This window comes from Gavialis gangeticus, unplaced genomic scaffold, assembly GCF_001723915.1.
Source record: "Gavialis gangeticus isolate Ggan-Ray unplaced genomic scaffold, GavGan_comp1, whole genome shotgun sequence".
Lineage (NCBI taxonomy): Eukaryota > Metazoa > Chordata > Crocodylia > Gavialidae > Gavialis > Gavialis gangeticus.
Window position 1 is genome coordinate 35374 of NW_017728967.1, and position 8877 is coordinate 44250.

Sequence of the window (8877 nt, forward strand, 5' to 3'; positions counted from 1 at the left end):
TTTTTTTTTTTTTTTTTTTTTTTTTTAGTGTGTAGAGATGGCCTGGGATTTCCAGAGGAGGCAAGCAGGCTATCTACAGCCTCTGGGCTGGGCTGGGTGGATGGAGAGCACTTGCTTTTGCCCGAGTGGGTCAAAAGGCTTCCTCCAGCAGCATTATCTCTTCCGCTGGTGGGGTTGGAGTGCAAGGAGTTGGGTACCCACAGCCTCTCCTCACGATCCTGCTGCTGGGGGACCCACAGGGTGAGCTGCTTCAAGGGCAGCTTGTTAGCAGCATGCATCATTTCACTGCATGGAAAGCCTCTCTCACCCATCGCCCTCTCCAGTTCTAGTGACCCGGGAGGATGAGTTCAACAACCGCCTGAACAACCGAGCCACGTTCAAGGGCTGCACAGCTCTACACTACGCCGTGCTCGCTAACGACTATGGGACCGTCAGGCTGCTGCTGGAAGGAGGTAAGACCCAGAGCTTCACGGTGGTGGGGTCAGGACCACAGCTGCTGCCTAGGATTGGGCCAGTTCTCTTTGAGGTGCCAGGGTCAGGCCCCCAGCTGCTGGCCATGACCTCCCTCCTTATTGATTTACAGTATTCATTATGAGTTACTGCTCTGAAAGATTTATTTATCTGCTCCTTTTCACTTTCCCTTCATGTCTCCAGGCTTCTTTTCCGTGACACCTCTGACACAGGGAACAGCCTTCCTCCTTCTCTGTATTATATATCCCCACTTCCCTCCTGCAGAGAGATGCATAACAAGCCCTAATTCCTGGAAGTTAAAAGCAGACTAATTCAAATGAGGAATAAGGTGCCATATTTTAGCAGTGAGGGCGAGTAAACATTGGAACAAATGCAAGGAAGCAGTGGCTTCTCCAGCACTTGTCCTCAGATCAAGACAGGATACTTTTCTGGAGGATGAACTGTAGCCATGCACAAGTCTGTGGGCTTGAGAGGGACACCTGGGTGAAACTCTTTGGCTTGTCCAACTTGGTGATCTAATAGTTCCCTCTGCCCAGAATGATAGAAAATGAGGGTGGAAGGGACCTCTGGAGGTCACATCTAGTCCAGCCCCCTGCTCCAAGCAGGACCGGCCCCAGCTACAACATCCCAGCCAAGGCTTTGTGTAGCCGGGTCTTCAAAACCTCCAAGGATGGAGATTCCTGAAACTGATTGTTGATTAGCTTTGGCAGGCGTTCCCCTAAGGGAAAAGATGTTGCCAATAAAATTACCAGGCGGCCTCATGGGGAGCACACTAGTTAGGACCCCAGGGCCCAGGTGAATAAAACAGAAGGGGGTCAGCGTCTGTCCAAGCGTCCTGCTAAATGATGTAATGACAAGGGCACCACATATCCCAGAGCTGCACTGTGGACAATCCTTAACGTCGCCATAAGCGCAACATCATGGGCTCCAGTGGTACGAGTGAACAGGACGAGCAGCGTGTAACCCAGCTTCACAAGGAGCTGTTCAGACATGGTGCCAGTGGGGTTTGGAGGGTTCAAATTATAGTGGAGGAAAACGGGGAGTGCCAGAGAGAAGAGGCCTAGCCACGCAGGAGGCTAAACACAATCCTTATAAGTCAATGCCCATGAATGGCATCTGGTTAGTCATGAATGGAATGGCAGAACAAGGAGCAATGGGCTCATGTTGCAGCAAGGGATAGGTTGGATATTAGGAAATGCTTTCTCACTAAGAGGGTAGTAAAGCAGAACAGGTTACCCAGAGAGGTGGGGGACTCTCCATCCTTGGAGGTTTTGAACACCAAGCTAGACAAAGCCTTGGCTGGGATGATGTAGTTGGGGCTGATCCTGCTTTGAGCAAGGCACTGGACTCAGTGTTACCTCCTGAGGTCCCTTCCAGCCCTCATGGTCTACGATTCTATTGACAATGCCCAGGTTAAGGGCCTGAATGGAGGCAGGGTGGTGGTGTCCATTCTTATGAAAGAATACATCTGGGTGGTGGGTGAGGTGAAGAGCTATATTTTGGCCACATGAGGCTGGAGCTGACAGGACATGAGTGGACCCCAAAGTCAGGCTGAAGTTTTAGTTCACTACCTAATTGTCCTTTATGCCTTTGAAACATGTCACCCATCCCAGCAGGTGCCCTTTTACAATGCCCTGCTCACACTGGCTTTTCTGAGGTGTGAGCATGTCTGTATTGGTACCAGCAAATTGCAGGCATAGGCAGGTGTATGCCTGGAAGGGAGGCTGGCCTGCGAGAATTGTCAGGCTGCAGCCTGATGAAAAAACATCTTCTTGAGGCCAGATTATTAGTTTTTATTCCTTTTTGCATGACAGTTAGACAACATGAGTTAACTGTGTTAGACCAGAGTACGAGTTCTGTGTGGCCAAGCCTCCAGGCCAGGTTGACTTGGTCCTAAATGTTGCAAATTTCTCCAAATACAAATGCAAGGTATGCTGCACTAGGTGCACTGCCGAGCCAAAGCCCTAAGCCTGCCAAGTTTGCATGCTGAGTATAACCACTCCTAGCATGCAAGGTTAAACCCAGACTTACATCTCTATGGGACCTGAGTTTCAATTTGCCCCACACCCCAGATCAGTCCAGGCACAACATCCACTCACATCATGGTGGAGGAAAAACAAACGGTGTTTTACTTGCTGTTTAAAAAGGCTCATCTATAGGCAGGCTCAGTGCTGCCAGGCGGAGGTGGTTTTAAACCCCCTGCAGACTCTCTTCTCTGCTCTTGCATGTTTTCTGTGCATAGAAATAAGGCTCCTCATTGGATTGTTTCATGGTTAATACATGACGCAAAGTTTAATTGCATTGACTCAGCATTTCCTCCTCGGTTCTGCGCATTAACAAAGCGGCAGCCCGTGCACGCTGGTTTGTATAATCCGGAATGAATACATGGCGGTGAGCCTGAAGATCTCAGAAGTGGGGATCGAACACCTCTTAAAGTGTGCCTGCCTCGGGTCCTTTGTGAGGATAATTTCACCCCGTGGCCTGCCATTGACATCTGAGAGCAGGACGTTTCCTGTTTGCTGACATGGAACAGGCTCCCTTTGCTCCCTCCTTTTACACTTCCCTACACCTGCCTTTTTACTGAGGGTCCATTTACTCTCTCCAGCATTTCCTCCAGTTGCTGCCCTGCCCTCAGGGCCAAAGCCATTAACCACCAAGGCTTCTTCCCCACTCTGCGCTTAAACAAGTACCCGCTGTTCAGGGCTTTTTTTAGGGCAGCTTCCAGGGGTCTAGCTGTAGGCAGCTGCCCCCTCACCCCACCTCCTTGGCCTTTTATGGCCTATTCACTGGCTCACTTGACCCTGCCAGGACCTTCTCGCCTTGTGGTCAGCCTGTGCGTGTCCAGCAGACCGTGAGGCTCAGTGGCCGCTCCTGTTTTCCTTTTGGGCAGTTGTTGGTGACATTTCACAGTCTCCTGACCTGAGCTGACATCATAAATAGTGTTTATCCAAGAGAGTGGGTGGGACGCCAATCTACCCAGGCCCCCCGCTGCCTTTCAGCTTGCTCCATGCCGGATAGGTTCGAAGGGGTTGTTTGGTATGGCTCTGTAGAAAGAAGGGCCTAAATCTAATAGCATATGCAGGTCCCTGGGTGCTTAGAGATGGGTTTTTAATGTGTTTATATTTTGATTTGCCGCATTATAACAAGGGTCATTTTCAGAAGCTTAACCTGCAGGTTTTAGGACATCCCCAGCTTAATATTTTACCTTCCTCTAGCATCTTCCAGTGCAGTGTCTTGCACATCTAATTGAACCTCTCCGCCTGCCTCTCAGAAGGATGTTATCCCCTTTTATCACGGAGATGCTGAGAAATACTCTGAAGCAGTTTTCCCAGGTTTGCACAAGCCAACAGCAAAGCTGAGACTGGAGCTCAGGTCTTCTGGCTTCCAGTCCAGTGCTGTAAACACCAGTCGGTCGGTTGTTTCTGCTGCGAGACTCTTTGCTGTGATTCATAACCCATTGCCCATATCAGCATTTATGCGGTAGCATAGGTGTGCAGGGGACTTTGCAGCCGTGTGGCATGATCCCTACCCTAGCAAGATCTATTTTTTTTTTTTCTTCCAAAAACTACAGCACAGGGGCTGAAAGGTAATCAGGGGAGTTCTGAGGTGAGGTGCGATTTTTTTGTGCAGTCGGTGTCCACTTATCTCTGACTTGGCTGCATGAAGATAACAGCATGCGCCACGAAAGACCATGGGCTTGTTCAGTGGTGAAGACGCAGAAAGGCTTCTGATCTGAAAGAGACAGTGCTCGCACTCCTGTTAGCCCGTGCGAGCCTGTGACAAGGTTTTAACACAAGCTTCCCAGTTCTTCTTTTATACAGATCAACCTTTACTATTAAGCCAAATCAGGTTGACTGAAAGAAACTGCAGATTACATCCTGTTGGTATTGCGGGCTGCCCTATACCTGTCGCATCCTGAGCTATGCATTCCTCATCTTTCTTTATCACACAAGATGGAACAAGGAGCAGTGGTCTCAAGTTGCAGCAGGCGAAGTTTAGGTTAGACATTAGGAAAAACTTTCTCACTAACAGGGTAGTAAAGTATTGGAACAGGCTACCCAGAGAGGTGGGGGACTCTCCATCCTTGGAGGTTTTGAAGACCTGGCTACACAAAGCCTTGGCTGGGATGATGTAGTGGGGCTGGTCCTGCTTTGAGCAGGGGGTTGGAGGAGATGTGACCTCCTGAGGTCCCTTCAGCCCTCATTTTCTGTCATTCTGTGATTTTTTTTTTTTAAATATATATTATGTGACCAATAACAGTCAGGTGTTTTATGATTCAAGAATAGTCAACAGGCCCAAACTCAGGCGCAGGGTGTTTATTTGTATATGAAGCTGCTTTGTGGGCAGCAGCCAGGTTCTTCTCGCCGCTGTGGCTTGCTGAGTGGCTTCATGTCTCCGTTTCATATAACTCTGCTGTACAATGGGTATAATAGTACTTGCCTCGCATGGTGGTGGTGTGTGCACCTTGAGCTACTTAGTTGGAAGATGCTGTTGAGAGGCCAGTGTATCACGTATTGATTGCCCATCCTCTTTGGCTTGACTTGAATATGCTTTCCCCAACGTACTGCAGCCCCAGCCCCAAATAGGTCCCTTCCAGGCTGAATCCTCTTCAGTGGCATCCTGCTTGACCTTTCTGCTGCCTCTCACAGCAGCTGTGTCAGGCTGCTGCCCCGAGGGCTGGCGTGGGGTCATCCCACTGCCGGCCGTGCTCTTTGGGATACTATTTTCTCTTCACAGCCTCTTAATTGTGAGGAATTTTGCTGGTTGTGATACGCTCATAGTAATTTAAAGCCAAAGTGGACAAAGCAGAGAAGAATATACTGTAGGGGACAATCTTGCAGTGGCCAGAGGGGATGGGTTAAATGAGACCTAAATGGCTTTTCCTTTCTTTGTTTCTGTGCCTGAACACCTTGAATGCAGAATCACAAAACACTCTCCCCCACCCTGTTCCCTCCTCCCACATACGCACAAAAGACCGAGGAGGCAGGATCACAGGTGTCTAGAAATCCAGAAGCAAAGATTCCCACAAAACTGTCAGCTCAGCTAGTGCACCTGCTGTTGATTGAATTACTCTTTAGGTTGCTAAATGTACGTTTTTATTTAGTAAGCATGCATGGTTTGGCTGAATGATGCACGGGGGGCAGGCGGGGATGTGTTCAGGGGTGCTGCTTCAGCACTGCATGGAAGTTGCTGGCTTGTTGCATTTTGCATCTTAATTTAAAAGTAAAGGGCTTCCGTCTTGCCTGTCAGCCCTTCCTTATACTCCATCCCCATCCCCTCTGCCAAAGCCAGGCCACCTCCTTGGGACTGCCAGCTCCTAGTTATTGACTCGTCCCTGGACTCACTGGCAGGTGAGCTTCCTGAAGGTAATACCCCTGTGGTTTCCCACCTTTTCCAACCAGGTGTCCTGATATGTGTTGCTGTACAGCCAACTTCAATTTGTCCCATCACAAAGGCATATTAATGCCCTTTGACATCTGTTGTAGGCCCACCTTTCCCAGTTCACCCCGGCTGTGTCATCCCAGTGGCTCCCATGTGCTGTGCTTCTCCCTGCTCGGCTCTCAGTGGGAGCATTACACTTCATCTGATCCCTGTTGCTGCTCGTTGATTTTTCAGGCTAGTCATTTAAATTCTCTGGCTCGCAGAGAAACTAAGAAACCAGCTCAAGGTAACAGCAGGTTTCATAGTTTCATAGTTTCTAGGGTCAGAAGGGACCTGAGCAGATCATCTAGTCCGACGAGGTCTGTGACTGTCAGAATTAGGGGTGGGATCCAGGTCTCCCTGCACAACCCTGTGCTGTAAAAGAGGTTCCATGGCCATGGTCCTGCTGATGTGTTAATGCTTAGAGCAAATTTTGTTCTTTGGGTAAATGTGATACCTTGTATTAGACTAAGTAAATAGTTGGAAAAATTGTTTTTTGCCAGCTTTTGGGTACGAACACCCTTCTTCCAACATGGCTACAACCAACACCCCGCTGCAGTGACTTTTGGCAGCCACATTCACACTCATCTGCGTCTGGCCGCCTTATTCACCCCTGCCTTGCTTTATACTTTAATCCACTTCTGCACACACTTGTAATTCAAGAAACTATACAAAAGCGTATTTATAGCAGCATTTTAGCTAATGCTGCAGTAACCTAGACCACAAGGCCCAATTGCCAGTGCATTTAGCACAGTGTATTTGTGGTAGCACTTGGCATTTACTTCTCGGGAACATTATAATTACAAATATCATATACAGAATAAATGAGGGGCCGAGCGCATTACAAAGCTGCAGTTATATGCAATGGCTATTTTGACATCATCCAGTTGAAAGGCTTGTGGCATTATCAGAAACGTTCCAAGATAAATCTGTAGCTTTTTTTCCTATCCCAGAATACGTCCTGTCTAATGTGTATTGGACCAAGAATATTTTCGGCTGAACCCTAAATGAAGGGGCTTCTCTTGGGTTGCAAGCTTCTAGTAGTTACTGGCTGTTAGAGGACATCCTCAGAAAGGGAGTTGCTTCTCGCCACCTTGAGGAGGTACAGATCAATATGAGCCACAAGAAAGAGAGACTTGTGGAGCCTTATTCTGATGTTAGTGTGCTGGTATGCATTAACTATGATATCGTGACTGGTGAAGTCGCAGTGGGCAAATTGAGAGCCAAGCTTTGCCTATTGTGGGTTTTTTGTTTTGTTTTTTTTAATATTTATGCAGGGATTTGGGAGGTGGAGAAATTCCCCTGGCAAAGAAAAGTCTGTTGGGGCCTGTCGTACATCATCACTTCCTCTCTGCCTGATGCTTTTCTTGGAAAGCTTCCACAGCAGCCAGTTTCTTCTGGGGTTTCCTGGTAGCTGCTATGGCAGCTGTCCTCATCTTCCAGCAGCTTCTGTTCATACAACCAGAGATCAGTCGAGATTTGGGGGGAGAGAGCTGATATTCGTGCTTGTGACAATACTAACAAACTGATAATAATTCCCTTCCAAGCGAGAAATGCCTTCGTCAGGTCTTGTTTTTCAACTGCCTGCCCTGAATAAGCATGCCATTATGGCCTGTGGATAGGAGCCAGGAACTCCTGGGTTCTGTAGTCTGTCTTTACTTGGAAAACTAGTGTGTTTTTATCCCTTCTAGCTACCTCAGGTTAAAATCCATGACAGTTTATGGTGTCAACACAAGCTGGCAAGGCAAAGTAAATACAGGGCTCCTCCACAGTCTTTAACTGGTCCCATTAACTCAGTGGTTCTCCACCTATTTAGATGCAAGTCTCCCCTAATTAGACTCAAAGCCTCACTCAAAAATTGCCAGCCCTTGGCTTTTACTCATTTCTTGACTATGCAAAAAATACTAGAGTGATGTCTGTCTTTGTTGCAAAGAACCCAGACAGACCACAGTGGGGCAGAATGGTTTTTGGCACTCTGGATTCCTGTTTAAAATCTCTGGGTGCATCCAGACGAGCGCGGGCATGAAGTTTGTAGCACCACAGACCCATCTGTGGTGCCACTAGCCACACACGCAGACATTCCCCGCACTGCTACTTTACAGTGCGGGGATGGGGTTTGGCCCTGGGAGATCCCGGGGTCAAAAAAACGCATGGCAAAAAGAAATGGGGCATTGCACATGGCGGTAGCGTGTGCTGCCCCAGACCAGAACCTGGCAAGCTGGAGCCATGCTCTGGTTGCCGGCCAGGCTTCCTGCTGCAAAAGCACTGTGGCTGCAGCTCCTGGAAGACCCCAGGTAAGGCTGCTGGGGCCAGCATGGTTGCTGGCTCTGGCCTCCCCTACTCCACCTGCGGTAACCTGCCACGTGCCAGAGCATGCGTGGCACGGGGATTCCCTGGGAACAGGTAGCAGCGGCACAAGCTGTGCTTCTGCTACTTATCCTGGGGAAACGCATGTTCCCACTCATCTGGACCTGCCCTCTGGTTTTATCTTGTGAATCACATGTAGGTGTTTGCATGCCTCATCATGTTAATATTATGAGGCACCCCATGACACCCTTAAAAGGATCTTACTGCACCCTGCTTGAGAATCACCTTGCTAACTCATCTAGGACCACATCATGCTGTATCACTTGTTTTTTACCTTGCATTAGGTAGCTTCGGTTAAGAACACACCTTTTTCCCCCCTTGGTGTAAGCAGGGTCATTCTCCTGTGACAGTGAGCAAGAAGGCATCACCAGGGGAGACGCCTTGTTGGACCTGGTGCTGACCACGGGTGACAACCTGGTGAGGGGGCTGTGGGTGCTTAACTACCTCAGGCCCCAGGGGAGGCACACCTGAGCCAAGGGTTAGTGAGGAACTAGTTAGGGAACTTCTGGAGGGACTGGATGTATTCAAGTCAACTGGTCCGGACGATCTCCACCCTAGAGTACTAAGGGAATTGGCTGAGGTCATTGCAGGACCCCTGGCACAGCTTTACGAGCACTC

The 8877-nt window shown here is 48.9% G+C and overlaps 1 protein-coding gene across 2 annotated transcripts in view; it reads left to right on the forward strand.

The window, feature by feature from the left end:
* CLPB (ClpB homolog, mitochondrial AAA ATPase chaperonin) overlaps nt 1-8877 on the forward strand; it is a 105601-nt gene that overhangs the window by 20705 nt on the left and 76019 nt on the right. For both annotated transcript variants that reach the window (XM_019504373.1, XM_019504382.1), the window contains exon 3: nt 324-452. In XM_019504373.1, the coding sequence (XP_019359918.1) occupies nt 324-452 (129 nt within the window). The remainder of the gene's footprint in view (nt 1-323; nt 453-8877) is intronic.